Here is a 21,172-nt window from a genome sequence, read left to right as displayed (position 1 = left end):
GGCTGGTTTGAGAAATTTAAAAAACGGTCCGGGATTCATTCAGTTGTTCGCCACGGAGAGGCTGCTAGTGCGGACACAAAGGCTGCAGCTGACTTTGTCAAGAACTTTGAAAGGATCGTGCTGGAAGAAGGCTACGTAGAGCAGCAAGTGTTTAATTGTGATGAAACCGGGCTGTTTTGGAAGAAGATGCCCAGTCGAACCTACATCACCGCCAAAGAGAAGAAATTGCCTGGGCATAAGCCAATGAAGGATCGGTTGACTCTTGCCCTATGTGCCAACGCTAGCGGGGACTTTAAAGTCAAACCCTTACTGGTTTACCATTCCGAGAACCCTAGGGCCTTTAAGGCACACAACGTCGATAAGGACCAGCTTCATGTTTTCTGGCGATCCAATTGGAAGGCCTGGGTCACTAGGCAATTCTTTGTGCAATGGGTTAACCAAGTTTTCGGCCCTTCTGTGAAGAAGTATCTTCATGAACAGAAATTGCCTTTATGCCTTGACAATGCACCCGCTCACCCCCCCCCCCCCCCCCCCCCGGATTTGAAGATGATATCTTCGATGAATTTAAGTTCATAAAGGTGCTGTATCTTCCACCGAATACCACCTCTATCCTCCAGCCCATGGACCAGCAAGTCATCTCTAATTTTAAGAAGCTGTACACCAAGCACTTATTTAAGCAGTGCTTTAATGTCATGCAAAGCACGAATTTAACTTTGCGTGAATTTTGGAGGAGCCACTTCAACATCGTGCACTGCTTGAAGATCATAGATCAGGCTTAGGTGCGATTAACTCGACGGACCCTCAATTCTGCCTGGAAGAAGCTGTGGCCTGATGCAGTTTCTCCCCGAGATTTCGAAGGTTTTGACCCCGAACCTGATCCCGTGGTGGGTGCAGCGGAAGACGTAGAGGAAATCGTCCCCCTTGGCAAGTCCATGGGTCTGGAGGTCGACGCAGATGACGTTACAGAACTCGTCGCCGAACATCACAACGAACTTACCACAGAGGAGCTCAAGGAACTCCATGCTATGTCTGAGCACATGAGTGATGACGAGGAAGGGATCGAGGAGGTAGAACATGTGTTAGGTTCGGCGCATATAAAAGAGGTGTTAGGAAAATATCAAGACGTGGTCGACTTCATCGACAAATACCACCCAAAAAAATTGCAGGTTTGTCGTGTAGTTGCGCAGCTCGATGATGTTTGCCTAACTCACTTTCAAAACATTCTGAAAAGCCTTACCAAGCAACTATCTATCGATAATTTCTTTAAAAAAACTACGAAGCGAACTCGTGATGAAGAGGATGTAAGTGATTCAAAGAAAATGGCAAAGAGTGAAGCGAAAGAAAGTGAAACAAAGAAAACGGCAAACAGTGAAGCGAAAGAAATTCAATCAATTTTAAGTGTAGAGAGTGAAAGTGATCAAAATTAATCATCAAAAAGAAAAGAAAATGTAAAAAAAAAATATAAAATATAAAAATAAAAAAAAAAAAATGATCTAAGTTATGTTAAAGTTCACTTAGTGTAAGTTAGAATAAGTTACGGTAGTGTACGTTTATCGTAGTTAACCTCTCTACCTCATCGCCGCCCGTCCGTCTCCTCTCTGCGTAACAACACCAACAACACCTGCGCTGGAGTTTCTAAGGTAAAGTGACGCTAAAAACCAGTTTCTTATTTATCATTTTTTGATAATTCTTCTTTTTTACATGTCTATTATCTAATTTAGTGTGCATTATTCTCATGGGAAATTATGCGTAGTAGTTTATTAAGAAGTTATCATAGGTTTTTGGGCTCAACCACGGATTAATCCTATTTCAATGTATTCTTATGGGAAAATTAGTTTCGACATCCGAACATTTTCTACATCCGAAGTCGGTTGTGGAACGGATTAAATTCGTATGTAGAGGTACCACTGTATGGCAGTTTTTTGTAAAGTTTCTTACAAACAAGGTAACAGACAGAGGTGACCACATACCCTTCGCAACTATTGTTGTATAATGTGAAATATGACAAACTTACAACAGAGTTTGTATTTTTCCTAACATACAAACCCGAATCCTTTACTATAGGAGATATTCTAGCGCGAGCTGGAAAATACGGCAGAAAAACCTTAACAAGGTCGTTAACGACTGGACAGGTAATTACCCACCTGACAGTGGTGGGGGACCGCCGGTCGGTAGCTGCTGTTTACCTTCAATCGGATTCTAGTTAGGACTATCCTAGGGGGGTGGTGATGGAGGGAAGATTTGTGTAAAGAATTCGGGTTTGTATGTTAGGAAAAATACAAACTCTGTTATAAGTTTGTCATTTGTTCCTACACTAAATACAAACCCTCATTCTTTACAATAGGAGACTTAGTCTTGAGGCCAGGGTGGACAAGGAGTTCCCTATCTTTAGGGAAGATAAGTCCTCAGACTAGACTCTTTTGAAGCAACAATCTTCCGTTATCTTCTTTCTTTGTAGATCCCCAGAATCTCAGTACGACTGACGGTTTGCAACTTCATGGAAACAATTGTTTCAGGATGAAGTGGGTCAGGAACATTCGACTCGGACCCCTTCAAACTTAGGATTCCCTCGACATTGCCAAGGGGAAACCTCGTGACCACGACTATAACTTATACTCTGTGAGAGGAATCAGATGAGTATCATACCTTATTTCCATTGGCAAGTCCAGCTGAAACTGGATACAGGCTAGGATCCCCAGATGTAGGGGAGGAGACGAAGAAGATCGATGGATGACCTTCTTAAAACCTAGTGTAACCCAGAATCCTCAACCAATGGTTACTGTCCCCTGAAAGGGCGTAAGGTAGTAACAGCATCTGTTGACCTGTCACAATAGGCCCTATACAAAGGGTGTCTAGAGACCTATGTGTCACGTCGCTCAGATAGTGAGCAGTGAATGTAGATTGGCGTTTCCAGACCCCAACACTTAAGACTTGGGAGACAGAAAATTCTCTTAAAGGCTAGAGAGGCAGCCACTCCCCTAACTTGATGTGCTCTGGGTTGTGCTGCCTCTGGGTCTCCGTGAAAAGACCTCGCAATAACTTTCTTAAGGCAGAGAGATGGTGTTGCGAGAGATTCTCTTCTTTACCCTGTTGGTATAAGGAAGAGATGACGGAGACGTGGTCTGAAAAGTCCGGTGCGCCTCAGATATTTCTTTGACACCCTGACTGGGCATAGCAACGACTGGACTGCATCCTGTGTTACCTATTGAGAGTGGAAAATCTCGAAATCTCCCATCGGTAGATGAAGGATTATGAGTCTAGCCACCAAGCCTGGTACGAAGTTGCGAGACACTAGCCCCCCCCCACCACATCTCTTAGAATGGGCGACGTAAGACAGACCATGTAGCTCACTGACCCTTTTAGCGGACGACAGAGGTACGAGGAAGACGGTCTTAAGGTTCAGAGAGTAGTCTGAGGCCCTTAAGGGCACATAGGGCAGACCCTTCAGCGAACGTAAGACACGTCTCAAGGAGATGGTCTAATCTCAAGTGGGGGGGCAAGATCACTCCAACACCGAAACAACCAAGGTGATGTCTACTGAGGCAGAGAGGTCAACCCTTTCTCCGTCTACAGATGAGGCTCAAGGCTGCGCGATAGCCCTAAATCGCCGAGACTGAGAGAAGCTTTCCTCACTGAGGTACAAAAGGAAGTCTGGGAACTACTGATCCTTCCTTTTGAGGATCCAATTGCTTCACATTGTCGCTGTTGTAGCGATTAAGAAGTCCATTGTCTTAGCCCCAGCAGTTAGGACTTCTTGTAGGGTCTGCCTAGAGTTTTGGTTTGACAAGTCCTCATGGCTCGCAAGGTAGCCGACTATGTCACACCACGTGTCAAGCAAGAAGGGACATTGAAGTCGCTTCCCTTGCCGAGGCTTCTGTGACTGAGAAGAGCCTGGAAGAGTTGAGTGTCTCTTCGAGGATAGTCTGGTGTGAGCCTCACCGTGAGGGGATCTAAAATCAGAGGAGAAGGTTGACGTCTCTGAGCTCGGAGAACAGACCAGGTTTAAAGATTGCTCAAGAAAGGCAGAGGCGAGGGACGGTGACATTGCACTAGCCGTTAGGACAATGTCCTAGAGACTGACCATATATGGTCAACGACCAAGCCTCCTCTCCATCCCAACTAGGACCAGGGAAGGCCAGGCAGTGGCTGCTGAAGACTCAGCAGATGGATCTATAGGCTCCCACCAACCTTAGCTTACAAGGATGGCACTGAAGGCTCTAACGAGTCTGGGCGGGACTCGAACCACAGACTGTCAATACATAGCCTGTCTAAGGCTGGAGAGTCAAAGGGTCGAGGAGACAGATGCAAATCGCCGAGGCATGAGATATAACACACAGTTCTTAGAGTCCTTAAATAGGAGGATTCTAAGTCCCTCGACGGCAGCACTCACGAGGAATCCTCAGGCTGCGATAAATCCTCGCGTGTTATTACAGGAAAAAGTGGAGACGCGAGTAGCAGACAAACCTTATATCTTACCCCTCGTATCTTTCTTATCGAAAGGGAATGAATGGTAGAAGTCAGAGTGTCTGGAGGTAATGGCGAAGACCGCTGACGAGAGTCGGAAGGCTCTGTCATAAGAGTAAACTCTTAATGACGATGATCGCGTGCATAGCGCTAATTACGCGCGTGCACGGACACTCTGTGCTAATTGTTACGAGAGCCCGACTACTCCGCATAACAAACTCGAAGGTTCCAAGTCGTGTGAACTCGAAAGTCCAACGCAACAGAGGCCCGAAGGACTCCTAAGGTCATGAGAACTCGTAGGATAAACATGACGAAAGTTTAAAGGTTCCCAATCACGCCCAGGGAAAGGGTGATCGTCACAAGACCCCGAGGGGTCAACGTGAGGGGAACCAGTAGGATCAAAAAGACGTCTCCTACCAGCATGAGGGGGAGAACGTCAGGGTTGAAAATAACTCCTTCGCAGGGTAGATTTGTTCTCCCGAAGGAGAATGTCGCTTAATACTAGGCTTTCGCTCCGCCCCTGGAGGAGAACCAAAAAGCGTAAGAGGGAGGAGCATAGATAAGTAAACTCCTACAAGTTTCTTCTCGTGATTGGTAGGAAAGTTCTCCCTAAGGAGATCACCTAAAACAAGATTTCTCCCTAAGGAGATCACCTAAAACAAGATTTCTCCCTGCCCTATTGGGGAAAGGGTAGGCGTATTAACTTTTCTCTCTCAACGAGGGAAAAGTCTTCCCGAAGGAAGGATTGCCAAAGGCAAGATTTCTCCCCTCTCTATGGGGAAAAGCGTAGGTTTAATAATTTCTCTCTCGCGAACCAGGGAGAAGTCCTCCCGAAGGAGGACATCGCCTAAGGCAAACTTTCTCCCAGATCTATGGGAAAAAAGCATAGGTGTAATAATCTCTCTCTCGCGGACGAGAGAAGTTCTCCCGAAGGAGGATGTCGCTTAAGACAAGTTTTCTCCTACTTCTAGGGAAAAAAACGTAGGCGTAAAAATCACCCTCTCGAAAACGAGAAGGGAGTCCTCCCGAAGGCGGACTTGGCCTAAGACAAGCTTTCTCCCTATTCATGGGGAAAAAAGCATAGGCTTAATAATCTCTCTCGCGAACGAGAGACAAGTTCTCCCAAAGGAAAACATTGCCTAAGATAAGCTTTCCCCCAGTTCTATGGGAAAAAAGCGAAGGCGTAATAATCTCTCTCTCGCGAACGAGAGAAGTTCTCCCGAAGGAGAACATTGTCTAAGACAAGCTTTCCCCCCAGTTCTATGAGAAAAAAGCAAAGGCGTAACAATCTCTCTCTCGCGAACGAGAGAGAAGATCTTCTGAATTAGGACATCGCCTAAGGCAAGTTTTCTCCCAGTTTTACAGAAAAAACGTAGGCGTAAAAATCTCCTCTCGTGAACGAGAGAGAAGTCCTCCCGATGAAGGACATCGCCTGAGCCAAGCATACTCACAGGGAAAAGTTCCCCCGAAGGAGGCATAAGCCGTAGACTTGCTTTTCCCCAGCTCCAGGGGAGAAAGCACAGTCTTCGGGGACGGGATAGCAGAGGTAAAACTCATTGAGCTGTTCGCAACTCCTTACAAAGGAGGGAAGGTTGCCGACTGTCTGAAGAGGGGAAGCTTTCCCTAGGGGGATGGATCTTTCACGCAGACCAATTCCTAGGAAGGTTATCACTCTCTCGTAAGGGAAGGATCTCTAATCCCTGGAGGCGAACCTCCTGTCAGCAATCTAAGCTTCCCAATAAGTTGATCAAGTTGCAGGTTGACAACGAGTGTTACCTCGTAACATGGGCAGCTCATGAGCTGCCACATGAAGTGCAGGATAATGAACAGAGCGGCCGAAGCCCTCGGCAAGGCGTTCTACGTCGCTGCTATCTGGGCGTTTTCTTTTAGCCTCTCTAACACGTTTCCCTTTTCCCTTCTGCTCTCAACCGAAGAGAAGAAGGGGCGAACCCCTGCATCTTCTTTCGAGGTTTCCGAGAGACTCAAAATCCTAAACTCATTAAGGAGCAAAGGAATTAAAGAGGTTGTCCTGTCTGAAACACGGGAGCGAGAGTGACCCCGCGTATGATCGGAGATTTGCGTGTGTAGCGCTAACTGTGTGTGAACACCTGCGTGACTGGGTCTGAAGACTCTGCCATAAGAGTAAAACTCCTGATTGTTATGGGCGTAGTGTTGGATGGGCGTACGCGAACACTCCGCGTGACATGAGTCCGAAGACTCTCTGACCTAAGAGTAACACTCTTGATGACTTGTGTCACAAGAACCCGAAGGTTCACCGTGATCGTGCGCGCCCCCTAGAGGTTGTGTTGCGAGAACCTGAAGGTTCAGCATGAACGTGCGTGCCCCTAGAGTTTATGTTGCGAGAACCCGTAGGGCTAGAGCAACGGGAAAACGGAAGTCTCCCTTATCACGAGACACCGAAGTGTCAGCGAGACTAAATGCACGAAAACCCGAGGTTTCAGCAACTAGCTGAGAAAACGAAGGGATAGCGCACCGGGAAACCGAGGTTTCCTTGTCACGAGACCCCAAAGGGTCAGATCGAGAATTCAAAGGCAAGAGCGATCTCTCTGAAGATAGAGAGAAAAACAAAGAGAAGCGCTCTATCTGACTTTTTCTAGAGCGGACGGAGACCCTCAAACTAATATGCGAAGAAGAGGGTTCGAGGTTAGGACGTGCTTTGCCCTTGACCGCGCTCCTGATTTCTTAGATGATCCCTCGCATGACGACGACTGCGAGGCAGAAGGATGACGAGAGGGATCGTTCTCCTCAGGTTTGTGGTACGAGTGTATATAATCTCGAGGCAGGAAGTCTCGGGGAGAGACAGAAGACGAGAAAGAGCGAGAATGATAACGTCTCTTCCTATTTCGCCTGTCTCTTCGGTGAGAATATCTAGGTGAAGGCGTAAACGGGCGTGCGGGAGAGTTATCTCGCACGTCTGTGCCAGCCGTAGGGAGTGCGCGCGCGCAGGAGAAAATTCCCCATAGTGGAATCATATGGGCGCGCAGGCGTGCGCACATATCCTTGCGAATGCAGGAGAAGGCTGGTGCGCCGGTAAGTGCTGGCGCGTTGATAAGCGCTGGCGTGTTGCAAAGCGCTAGCGCGTTGGTAAGCACTGGCGCTGGGGGAGAAGGCAGCATGGCTGCATTGTCAGAAGACCTTCTAACAGTAGAAAGTTGATGCGCAGGTTTTACCTGTCGCGTAGGATGGTGATGGGCGCGTATGCCCACATGCAGGCGCAGGAGAGTGCCATTGCGCAGAAGATTGGTGGCGCACAGGAGTTTGTGCGCAGGTGAGCGCATGGCGCGTGATGGAGTTATGCTCTTGTTGGCGCGTATGCGCATGTTGGCACATACGCTCTTGATGCCCTATGTTAGGGTAAGAAGGAAGCTCTAAAGTTTGTGACGAGCGCGCTTAGTCTAGCGGCGAGACATCTCGTGAAGAGACAGAAGGCAAGGAAGAGCAAGAACGATTATGTCTCCTCCTAAGTCGCCTGTGACTCCAGAGAGAACGACTGGGCAAAGGAGTACGATCTCTCCTTTTACTCTTCTCTATCTCTCCCTCCTAGCCTCCAAAGAGGGGAGGACAATGAAGTGAAGGAGGAGGAGAAGGTACTGTGAAGACCACTTCTACATACTCGGCAGGGGAACCCATCCTCCACAGGGTAGCAGAACACCCATGACCTCCGTAACGGGGCATACAGAAAGAGTATCCACATCCAGCGGTGACATAAAGGCATCATGAACACTTCCTCAAAATAGAGGACATCATCTACAAAGAAAAAGGATTAATCAAAACTCAAAAAAAAAAAAAGAAAGGCTAGTCTGCCAGCAAATAAAGCAGGAGCAGTGGTGTTACCACTGCGACGGCCAGAATTCGATTGAACGTAAATAGCAGCCATCGACCGGCGGTTCTCCACTACTGTCAGGTGGGTAATTACCTGTCCGGTCGTTAACGACCTTGTTAAGGTTTTTCTGCCGTATTTTCCAGCTTGCGCTAGAATATCTCTTATAGTAAAGAATGAGGGTTTGTATTTAGTGTAGGAACAAGTAAGTATTTAATATAACAAAGTTCAAGTTTATTTATCTAAGAAAAAATTTGGAGTTTATGTAATCGTTACAAAATTTTAGTGATATTTGCCTTGATTATTTGCAATAAGTTTGTAGATTTTTGGCTATAATTACATTACTGCAAGACGAAGAATCAATTTTATGTCAATCCGAGACCGGTAACTAGTTTAACTTGTTCTGGCAGATGAAAATGTCTAGAGAAAGTTCCAGAGAGGAGGAAATGTCAATTCCTTTCAGCCTGAAGGCCAGGCTTAATGCTGAGCGATAGCCTTTCACCGCCGAGACCGAAAGGCGCATTTCTTCCCGCAAATACACAAGAAACTCCGCTATTGCTGGAATAGTGGCATCGAGGGGACAGATACCCCTTCCACGACACCAACCACAGAAGACACTCCATTTCGCCTGGTAGACCCCTGCAGATGACTTTCACAAGTGTCGAGACATCCTCTCCGCAACTTGTTGCGAAAAGCCTCTCTCTGTGAGCAGATGCTGGACAGTCTCCAGGCGTGAAGCCGAAACGATGCTATGGCTTTGTGGAAGATGTTGCAGTGTGGTTGCTTGAGTAGCTCGAGTCGTGGAGGAAGCTCTCTCGGGAGTTCCGTCAGGAGCTGCAGAAGGTCCGGGAACCACTCTGCATGATGCCATAGCGGAGCTAATAAGGTCATTGACAGGTTGACCGATAGTCTGGTCTTGTTGAGCACCCTTCTCATCAGACAGAATGGTGGGAAGGCGTAAAGTCTGAGGGCTCTTCTCCGCCCCAGCATGCGACGATTCTCCTACTCGTGGTGGGGTCTCTCCCATTGGTGCGGTGGGAGGTCTCACGGAAAAGCTTCGTCCACAGAAGGAGAGAATGTCTGAGGGGGGGAAGGAGCCTTCTCTACGGACTTCTTAGGAGCCAGTTTGACCCTAGGAGAAGTCACCACAAACTCTACTCCTCTCTTCCTCTTCAGTGGGGTCGTTGGTTTGAGACCCAAATCAGCAAAGGCAGGCTTAACAGCTTGGACAACAGCTCTGATAAGGGACCCAAACCAAGGCTGTCGACTGACAGACGCAGTGTCAGAGACTCCCACTGGAGGGAAGGGGATCGGGTGATCCTTTGGAGTAGACACCACAGGGCCTGCTTGAAAGGAAGAAGAAGATTGGTGCCTAGACCTCTCTGAAGACTTCCCATCCTCCTGCGAGCGCGCTGTTCTGCGCTTGCGGGGGGGGGATCATGAAGATGATGACCTGGTAGTCCGCGCTCCTGAAGACTCGCTCGGCTGCTCGCGCTGCGAAACCTGTCGGGAATCGCGCTTGGGGTCGCGCGATGGACAAATCACAGGTTCGTAAGTGCGGGCGCGCGCCGCCGTAAGGGCGAGCGTTGGCGGCCGGGAGAATGACGGCGCGTAGGGCGAGAAGGTGAGCGATCGCGCACAGGAGAGATAGGGCGTGGGCGCGTAGGTGACCTCTGGCGAGCAGGATCGTGGGCGCCGGGCGCGCTGAAGAGTGCTTGCGCGCAGGCGATGGATCGCGCGGGCGCGCAGGAGATCGCTGGCGCGCAGGAGCGCGGTCTGGAGCGCAGGGCCAGCAGGTGTAGAAGCGCGTACCGGAGGCTGCTCGTGGACGCGTGCAGGAGACTTCTCGTGAGCGCGTGGGCATGTAGTGTCTCGTCCAACCCTGGAATTACACAAAGGCGAGTGCGCACGATGGCGCACAGGCGAGGACTGACGCGTGGGCGAGATCCAAGGGCGCGCAGGTGATCGCGGGCGAGTAGGAGAAGGAAGAATCTTCTTGCCTGAGCCCAGATCCGGGGATCGTGGGCGCGCGGGCGAACGATGGCGTGCGCTGACGCACAGGAGAAGATCGCTAGCGAGCTGGAGATCGTGGGCGCGCAGGAGATCGTGGGCGCGCAGGAGATCGTGGGCGCGCAGGAGATCGTGGGCGCACATGGCGCATGTCAGGAACAGGGAGTGCAGATGTGCGTTGGTGAGTAGGAGATCGCTGGTGCACAGGAGATCGCTGGCGCGTAGGCGAGCAGGAGAGCGCTGACGAACATGAGTACGGTGACGAGCAGGAGAGCACTGACGAGTTGACTCTGCCTCTGCTGCATGAGATCGCTGGCGCGTAGGAAGGACCTCCGCAACAGCAGGAGAGCGCTTGTGCGCTACTGCGCGCGTGCGCGCAGGAGAACGTGGGCACGCAGGTGAAACCTGGAGCTCAAGGGACTTGCTCACATTGTGAGACAAGCCCTTCTTCCCCGAAGGGACCGGAGGCCGTTGGAAAACGGGGTGCGTGGGTGCCCACAGCGCGTCAGCTTCCAGGAACGGAGAAGGAAGATCCACAGGTCTGGCAGGCGTTGGAGATCGCGAACGATCTGCAGAGAGGTCCAGAGATGCAGCTGCAACGGTCGACTCACGTTGAGGAGGAACCTCTGCGGGGGATGTCGAGGGCAAAGAACCGAAGAGGCCCCTCCTAACTCCCTTGTAGGGAGAAGGAAGACCTCTACTGCGGAGAGGAGGGCGAGCCTTGCGGCGAAGACGACCACTAGAAGCAGGAACACCATCATCGGTCCCCCGAAGAGGAGTCTGTCAGTGAACTCCCCCGAGGGGGAGAATCACCCGCAGGAGAGACCGTTGGACTCAGCTCCTCCCTCGAAGGATGTTCGGAGGGGGGAACTGAGCCTTCAGCCACATCAGCAACCAAGGCAGGGGTTTGACCCAACCCGTCGTAAGCCTCTGCCACAACAACGTCGACGATAGACAGAGGATCTACCTCCGCTATCACCGGCGACTGCTTGACAGCTGCTCCCAACTGGATCAAGTCAAACAGGGCTTCCCTGGAGGGCGAACCCTTAAGCCCCAAGGAAGCCCAAAGCTGTAATAAATAATCATTAGACACAGAGTTATTAACATCCTCCCCAGGAGGAGGAGGAGGAGCTCCCTCGCTATGGGAGGCAACTCCCTCTCCCGAACCCCGAGGTTGGTCAACAAAAGAATGGCCTACGCTACCACTCGCCGGCCTCTCACGAGAGACCGATCGAGTGGGAGCTTCGGAGGAGGTTCGGGCAGTGGAAGAAGAGTCCTTGGAACCTTCCTTCTTCAAGGCAACCCCTGAAGGAGAAAGATCCCGCTTAGACTACTTCTTCCGTCACAGGGAAAACCTCTCCCACTGGGAGGTAGACCATTCCCTGCACTCACTGCAAACTTTGTCTCTATCACACCGTTGACCTCTGCAGTACGGTCACAAGGTGTGAGGGTCCGTCTCGACATAAAAGTCCCACAAGGTCGGTCGGGTAAGCCAGGGCACTTCCGCATGATAGAGGTAGAGGCCAACTTCCGAACACACACTGAATGAAAAAGCAAAAAAGATTAAGGCTGTCAATATGCGAGGGTGAGGTAGACACGTCTGACCACCACCCGAGCCATAAGCGAAGTGAATCAGTTCACCGGTGTGTGAGGGGGGAGGGGTAGCTCTACCCCCTCGCTAACTAGCGAGGGGGTAGTTAACCCTCATTAAAAATCTAATGGCTCGTCATTCAGCTACGCCAAAAGTAATACCCCATGTAAATAGCTAAGGTTTGTATTTCGGTTACGGAACAAATAGAATAAAGTGGGTGTGCATACTGTAGTTGGTTGGGACGAGTAAAATCAATTGTCAAATCAAGTTTCTTTATGGTGAAAATTTTGGGGAAATTTATGATACTTTAATTTTTAGCCAAATACATGAACCATATATTTTTCCTAATTGCTATCTTGTGTTTTATGCATTTCTGGCCATACTTATTGGGACAAACCACCCGCTTCTGAGTTTTTGGATCCCCTTATATAAAGACAATTATGAGGGACCCCAGTGGGTAACCAGAATTTTTTTAATGGGAAATGCGATTTGCAGCAATAATAATGGTCAGAAATGCAATATAAACCCAAGATAACCAGTGTGAAAAAAAATATGGTTCATGTAAGTGGATGAGGTTAATATATGATAGTTTAATTGCTAGCGAAAATGAAATTCGCTATACGAAATGGGCGAGTGCTGGCTAGTTTGTTGTTTTTCTCTATATGTTTAATGGGAGCTGAGGCATAATAACTTACGTATCGGTCGATTTAAATGTGAAGTTTGTTTTTTACTCTAAGTCCATTATTTACATTTGAGAGACTGAAGGGGAATTACTGCGCATGCATTTTTTCCCGTGGATTGTGGAGCTTTCTGTGCATTTACAATGACATATTTGTCACGTGGTTTTTTTAAACCAATTAACAGCTTACAATTACTTCTTCATAAGTTCCCGGATGTTGTTCTACAACAGCCATTTTTTTTCCAACCTTCGCCTTCAGTTCTAAGTTAGCCACCATCTCGTAATGATGTCTCGAAGAGTGAACATCAATCTATTTCGAAATTTAGTGTAATTTCGTTTATATCGGCAATTGATTATGATGGAAATGCTTTCCGTTCAGTGTAAAGCTATTATTACTCATGTGAAATTAAAAAATAACAGCGAAATAAGGCCTCAAAGGTCCGATTCTGACTTAATTTTCAGGGAAGGCCAGCACATTTTCTACTGCAAAGCTTTTGTAATGATTGCCAAGAAAACAAAAAAGGCGACGATGTCAATCATAAAGTAAGGAATTAGTTGTGATTAACTTTTTCATAATGAAAGGATTTATTTGAGATATACTTTATCATAATCTAAGGATTTATTTGTGATTTACTTTTAGTTTGTGACCTGGGAAGGAGGTGTCCGGCTAGCGGTTGTGATCTGGGAAGGGGGTTCCGGGAGGCTTGCACCCCCTTCCAGGGGTTGTGACCTGGGAACTGATATAATATGCAAGAGGTTGCAGTGATTAAAAGACAGGTCTTGATGGCTTGGGTGCTAGGTAGAGACTGCCCTTTATTCATAGCTACATGGGACTACATGATACCACATCCCCCTTATCACATACAAAGAATTGATTACACATAATAACTAATCTGGCATATAAGTACAAAGAAATAAACGATGAAAGTTCCATATTCAAACGTATTCCATTGTTTTCATCCCTTCACAATAAACATGCATAGTACAATTTGTGATTGTGGATAATAATATAAACACAATAGCTATTATCTTTGCAGACTTTGGTCAGAATAGTGTTGGTTACAGCAGGGCAGTCATAAATATGAAAATAAATGGCAAATATTTTTTTTTTTTTTTTTTTTTTTTGATGCGAAGAACAACAACACCCAAAATATATTAAAACAAAATGGAAACCTGATACACATGTAACGAGTGTTCGAAATGGAGCCTGTTCTCCAGTCCGAGACTCGTAAATTTTCAAATAAAATTCATTATTCTGAATCACTTATCAGTCCTGAGACGGATAACTTTTCTTGAGTTTCAAACTCTGGTAACGTCCTCCCAGAATTTTCGGTCATGAAACGAGGGGGGGGTTGTATATTATTATTATTTAACTTAACACTTTATGGGAATTTACGGTATGTGACTGCGTTACTTTCAATATATCTGGATGGGGTTTTCACCAGCCGGCCTGACTTGGTATACACCGCTGTCGGGTCTGTAGAGTTATCACTAGTTGCGGGTCTTTGGTGGGTTATTTCGGTCTCACTAGGTGGCGGCAGCGATATATCGGCGGGTCGTGGTGGAGGCTGTGCTGATGATGTTGGAGCCTGCTGCCGGGTGTTGGGCGGTTCTGTGTTTGTCGCGAGCGGTGTCGGACGGATGTGGGACCGGTTCCTCCTGAGACACACTCCGTTTTGGGCTTCCACAATGTATGATTGGGGTTCTTCTGACTTACGTACCACTCTGCCTGGCACCCATGTGTGGCAGGCCTTGTCGAATATTCGGACTGGTTGTTCGGGTTGGAGGTCTGTGAAGTGCCGTTGTGTCCGATTTGGTCCTAGGCGGTCCTGGAGGTGGTTGCGGGTCGTGATGTGTGCGAGATGTGGTTCGTATCTGCCTGGTAGGTCAGTGGTCACATGGCGACCAAACATGAGCTCTGCGGGGCTGGTTGTCTTATTGTCGATCGGGGTGGCCCGTAAGTGGAGTAATGCAGTATGCATATCACCGCCTGTCTCAAGGCATTTTTTGATAATCGCCTTGCATGTTCCAACTGCGCGCTCCGCGAGGCCATTGGACTGAGGGTAATGTGGGCTTGATGTGATGTGCTCAATACCCCAGGCTTTTGTGAAGTCCCTCATGGCTGCTCCCGTGTATTGAGGTCCGTTGTCTGAGACCAGGGTTTTGGGGCATCCGAACAGCGAACACAGGAATTTGAGGTGGTTGGCCACACTTTCAGATGACAGGTTTTTTAGTTCGGTGACTATCGGGAATTTTGTGAAATAATCAGTTGTGATCAGATATGTCTTGTGGCCAATTTGGAAGATGTCCGAAGCGACTTTGAACCAGGGCATTGGGGGAATGTCATGATGCGTGGTTTCACTAGGACTTTGCTGGGGCTGGTACTTCTGGCATATGTCACATGCCCTGACCTTGTCCTCTATATCCTTTGCAATGTTGGGCCAGAATACACACTCCCGTGCCAGGGCTTGTGTTTTTGTGATCCCTTGGTGGGACCGGTGGAGCTGGTCCAATACCCGGCCTCTGACCTCTTTGGGGATGATAACTTGTCGCCCTTTGAATATGACTCCGTCTTCCACGGCAAGGCATTCTCTGTATGAGAAAAACTGGCGGATATCGGGGTGACAGCCTTTTACTGAGGTAGGCCAACCCTCGATGATAGTATGCTTGAGAGTGCGCAGCACTGGGTCGGTGTCAGACCTATGGCGGACCTCTTCCAAAATCTGGGGACCAAATTTTATGAGTGCAACTGATATCACGTCGATGTCATCTAGTTCCAGTCCGTCCACTCGTGTATCCAAAGGGATTTCCTTGTCATTTTGTGGGTTAGGAAGGTGTGATAGGGCGTCGGAGAGTACAAGGGTTCGTCCTTCCTTGTACTTGACCCTCATGTCATACCCCTGCAGTTTCAAGAAGAGACATTGTAGTCTAGGTGGGGCACTGATAAGTGGCTTCTCCCAGATATTAACGAGGGGTTTGTGGTCAGTGACAGCTTCGAAGTCTCTTCCGTATAGGTAGGTATGAAATCGTTGCACACCGTGTACTAGTCCAAGGGCCTCTCGCTCGATATCGCTGTAATTTGCCTGCGTTGGTGTCAGGGCTTTGCTGGCGAAGGCTATTACCTTCCCGTCTTGGATGAGGGCCGCCCCGAGGCCTTTTTGCGATGCATCGACTTCAAGAGTCACGGGTCGAGTTGGGTCATAGTAAGACAGCGTGCTTGATGGTGCTATTTGGCGTTTCAGGTGTTAATAGGTGGATTCATGGTCTTCTTCCCATTGGAAGGGCACATCTTCCTTGATCAGATCTCGAAGTCTTTGTGACTGAGCTGAGTAATGTGGTACATAGGGGCTGAGGTAAGTCATTACTCCCAGAAATCTCTGTAGTTCCTCTTTATTGGAGGGTGACGGCATGCTATGCAGGTCGTGTACCTTTGACAGGTCTGGCATCATGCCCTTGCTGGTATAGCGTGTTCCGAAAAACTCGATTTCTGGTTTTGAAATGGAGCATTTCTTTGAGTTTAGGCTGAGTCCGTGTTGGGCTGCACGCTGCATGAACCCCATCAGGTTTTTGTCGTGTTCCGACTGGTCTTTCCCACATATTGCCACGTCATCAGCGATGCCAACAACACCTGGGAGATTCTCGATGATGGAGTCCATCCTGGCTTGAAATATGTCCTGGCTTACATTCAGCCCGAATGGTAGCCTTGTCCAACAATACCGGCCGTGTGGTGTTCGGAACGTTGTCAGTAGTTGAGAGTCCTCGTGTAGCGGTATACTCCAGTAGCCTGCTTTGGCGTCTAGCTTGGAGAACACTTTCGCTTTGGAGAATACCGGGTTGATCTCTTCTAGAGTGGGAATCTTGTGGGGACATCTTTTGAGGTTTTGGTTGAGCCGCTTGGGGTCCAGGCAGATCCGTAGGCTTCCATCGGGTTTTGTGACATACACAAGGCTGCTACACCAGTCTCTGTGTGCCGTTACGCGTCTGATAACCCCTCTTTCTCCATAGTGTCAAGCTCGGACTTGATGCGGGGCTTCAGGTGGATACTCACCTTACGGGGCGGATCACAGAAAGGTATCGCGTCATCCTTGAGGTGGAGCATCGCGGGCTCTTTTAGTTTGCCGATACAGTCAAACTGTGCTGGGAATTGTGCTTTTAGTTGTTCGACTGACCTAATAGGGCCTTGTTGGCTTGGTTGCTCAGGTATTCCAGTAACGTCGTTGACATTGATATCCACAATACCGAGTTTTTGGCATGAGGGAAGGCCAAGTATGGCTGGACCAGACACATCAACCACGAAGAACTTTTCTTGCGAGAATGCTGGGTTGCTGAGTTTGCGGACGCTGAGCATTAGTGACCCTAGGCAGGGAATATTGTCGCCACTGTATGATGTTAGTCTTACTGATGGTTCTGGGGATAGTACGAGGCTGGTGGGTGCATCACCAAACATTTGCTTGTATGTCCGCAAGGGCAGCGTATTGCCACCGGAACCTGTGTCGATTTTGAGTTTCAGGGGCCCATAGGCTGGGGGGTTTTCATGCTTGACCATGAGCTTTGAGAATGCTTCTCGTTTCAGTGCCACTCCTATGTCGGATATCGTTATCATGTCGAAGTTTGGCATATAATCTCTTTCTTCATCAAGATTAGGGTTTTCATTAACCATGACTTCGTGTTGCCTGTGGTTAGGAGCCCGATTCGGCCGTCGGTAGGAGCGCCCTCTTGTCTTGCTCTGACGTTGTGTCTGTTGCATGTTGTCTCCTGGCATTGTTCTGCCTCCATCAGTTTTGCGGCACATCTTTTTCCAGTGCCCCTTGATGCCACAACCACTGCATCTGTCATTGTAAGCGGGGCATGACCTTATGGGATGGCTAAGCCCACAGTTCCAGCAGGGGTTGTCCGTGGTTTGTAGTTTGTTCCGTGGCTCGTTGCTTTCCCTTCGAATTGCATCCACGTTGGTATGGCTTGTACTTGTGTTCTCAGAGCTCATCTGTATGGAGCGTAATGATGCCGTGGAGGCCGCAATGGCCTCGTATTCCCGACCTCTCTCTAGAACGTTGCTCACAGCATAGCCCTTCGGTTTAGTTAGGAGTTCTTTCCAAAATTCTTCGAATTGTGTTCGTAGTATGGTCATTTCGATAAGTCGTTCGTTGAGTTCTCTGTCTTCAAACTCGCACTTTGTCGCTTTTTCACAGAATCTGGCCAGGAATTGACTGATTGTTTCAGCAGGTTTCTGTTTGGTATTTGCAAATTCGAGGCGGTGAACTCGGAAATTTATTTTGACCGTTGCATCAACCTCACTTTCAATAAGCCTCCATATGTTCTGCGGCACACGTTGCTCCTGTTCAGTGAGGCCGCTCGCCAAGATACGCCTCATGCCCTCATCGCCGAGGGCAATTTTGATTTTAGTTGCTTGCTTGCCCGGGTCTGTGACTTCCTGGTCTTCGAGGTATAAGTTCATGCGCGCCTTGAATGCACGAAATGACTTGGCCAGGGGCTGGTGAGCCCAGTCCATACTTGGGCATTTAGGCTGGGCCATGATTGGATTTGGTTTCGAGTGTTACACAATAGATAGATAGTGATTGGATTAATAACACTGTTTACGGTTCACAAAAAGAGACATATAATAAGAGTATGGAAATCACTACAAAAATTTGTCACTGGTAGTCGGCACGGTTTTCAGTTTTGTTTACACTGCTGAATGTACGTCATTGTTTGGCTCATTTTGTGAAGTAGTGCGCGGATAACAATGGCCAAAATATTTGTAAGTAATCTATTCACAACTTTTTTCACGATTCTCACTGTAATCACGGTGCACTAATGTCCATTCTATGCCATATTCTGACGATATAAGTTATGTACGGTTGTTATCTGGGCCGGTATGACAGTCTTTGTTCAGTTGCCGTTGGGTTTGTTAAGTTCTGTACCCTTTTACAAATCTCAAAAGTTGAATAATCATGTTTTGGCCTATTTTAAACCATTTACATGAACCATATATTTTTCCAACTGGTTATCTTGGGCTTATTTTGCATTTCTGCCCATTATTATTGCTGTAAATCACTCATTTATGACATTTCCCCACCCAATAAAACCCGGTTTTCCACTGGGGTCCCCATAATGGGTGGTTTGCTGCAATAATCATGGTCAGAAATGCATAAAACACAAGATAGCGAGTAGAAAAAATATATGGTTCATGTATTTGGCTAGAAATTAAAAGTATCATATACAGTATTTAAGATGAAAATTAAAATATCACAATTCTCTAAGATTCATTTCATGTCCTTATAAAATTTTCTGCTCCACCATGGATTGTTTTTCTCGGAATTAAACATAAATCTCATTGCTCCTAAGTTCTGGCAAGCGGTACACGGATATACTGCGCACACCAACCCTGTGGGTAACTATTTCGGGGATACATTTTACTTTCGCATGAGCAACAATAGCTATACACCGAACGGAGAACATTTTTATTGTAATCACTTACCAATATGTATGAAATTACACTAATTTTTTAAATAGATTGTACTTCCCTCTTCGAGATGTATTTCTATAATGGTAGTAAAGTTGAAACTGAAGGGGAGGGTGGAAAAAAATGGCTGTTGTGGAACAACATCTGGGAACTTGTGCATAAATATTTGGAAGCTCGAAATTGGTTTAAAAGCCAGGTAATGATTACGCCATACAAAAAACAAAACGGCTCACATAAGCGAAACCAAATAAAGCATGCACAATGCTAATAACTCACCATCAGTCTCCCAAATGTAAACAAAAGAGGGAGTTGGGGTGAAAAACACATCACATTTTCATCAACATGTATGCAAGTTCGTATGCCCCAGCCCCCATTTAACATGGAGAAAAATCCCAAACTAGCCAGCACTCATCCACTTCTTATAGCAAATTCCCATTTCGCTAGTAATTAAAGTAGCATATATTAACCAAAATTTTCTTATCTTTGCCTGAAATAGAATATTACGTAGATAGGTTGGAACTCAGTCTTAAAGGCTACGGATATGGGAGTCTAAGGGGGGTCACAAAGGGGCGGAGTCCCCCGGGAGAGAATGATACAGGTTCTAGGTTAGGTTAGGTGGAGAATCTTAGATCAAAATGTGTTTCACTCTTTAAATGTGGTTATTCAGTCAAATTTTGGAATTTTAAATCTTGTAAAATATGGGTTCCCCCAAATTATTTGCATCAGAACAAGTCTAAGTACCCTTAAATACACCAAGAATACTGTTATCATCAATATTTACCCACATTTTAATTACTGATACTGTCCGCCCCAAACCAACAACAAAGGCTTTGAATAATGAAAACTGTAAAATTATAGAAATAACCTTTTAATAGAAAAGATTTTCCCGTCCGTAACTATAGTAAAATTAAGAAAACTAAGGAGGTAACAGTCAACATTAATTAATTAATTAATTATGGCCGGGACCCCAGAAGGATCATTGAAGAGGCTAACCAAAATATTAAATTTTTTTTTCCCAGATTTGCGATTTTTCCAGCGGTATTATCCAGGGAAATGGAGAGGGAGTCGGAAAATAACAGGTTACACAGTTTGCCTTATTTCACTAAGTATCATGTATTGAACACACAAAAACATTTGATTTCCCACAGTCTAATGCCATAATGCCGACGGAAGTATAAAAAGCCTAAAGGTTAAATTCGTAACTGTCCAAGAGACCATGGGAGAAACGACGAAGACATAACCGGGTACCTTCCTTAAAGGTTAAGCCACACACTAACCATTTCCATTCCATTATTTATGCATAACATATGCATAAGTCTCTTTGACCATAAGAAAAAATGAATTCTCACCAATCTTAATAAGTGTATCAGCAACACATCGATCCCATTTTTGCCCTAAAATGTCTTCGGACTTGGATGTTGCCATTCTTCTAGATCTTCTTAACTCTGACAGTCTGAGCAGAAGCCAGCGAACAATCCAAGTGTGGAGTTTGTCGACTGTCTGTCGGACTGTCTGTGAATCTGTGATACAATACCTAACTACTATAATACTACTACTACTACTAAAAGCACCTGCTGCATAAACAGTGCACATATCGCGCAAATATGATGTGAATTACAGTGAGTAACCTATGCAAGAAATAAACCATACTAAAGAGTTATTTTAACGTCCCTAAATAAGAGCTTGGTCCATTTATTCAAATGTCTTTATTATTGAACAATGACCACGGTCAATCTGAAATGAACATAAAACATATTTAGAATAAATGATGAACAATGTATATAACTCAAATGAACATAAAACATATTAAGAATAAATGATGAACAATGTATATAACTCAATGTTTATAACCCTCTATCTACCCCCAAGTTTTTAAACGGCCTTTTAAAATGTCTCTCGTGCAGGTCGGTTTAAAACTGATGTCAAAACATTGGGTGGCAATTAAACGTCCAAATTATAGGTTCATGAACACTAAACTCCTGTTAGCATGTGAAGGAACGGAAACTTGAAAAACGATTATTGTCATGTGTTGATCATGATGACACTAGCTAGTTCATCTCGAAATCACAGTGCCATGTTGGCGGCCGACGGGTACGATTGGACTTGCGTTGCTCCAAAGTTGGC

General features: G+C 46.8%; 1 protein-coding gene across 1 annotated transcript in view; it reads right to left on the bottom strand.

Moving 5' to 3' along the window:
* LOC137642142 (MICOS complex subunit Mic10-like) overlaps positions 1–20,656 on the bottom strand; it is a 31,025-nt gene extending 10,369 nt beyond the window's left edge. The window contains exon 1 of the mRNA XM_068374683.1: positions 20,398–20,656. Within this exon, the coding sequence (XP_068230784.1) occupies positions 20,398–20,641 (244 nt within the window). The 5' untranslated portion in view covers positions 20,642–20,656. The remainder of the gene's footprint in view (positions 1–20,397) is intronic.
* Positions 20,657–21,172: the final 516 nt, after the last annotated feature.

Source organism: Palaemon carinicauda, chromosome 6 (genome assembly GCF_036898095.1).
Source record: "Palaemon carinicauda isolate YSFRI2023 chromosome 6, ASM3689809v2, whole genome shotgun sequence".
Classification (NCBI taxonomy): domain Eukaryota; kingdom Metazoa; phylum Arthropoda; class Malacostraca; order Decapoda; family Palaemonidae; genus Palaemon; species Palaemon carinicauda.
Note: the sequence above shows the minus strand (reverse complement) of the source record. Positions and strands in the feature narration are given on the sequence as shown.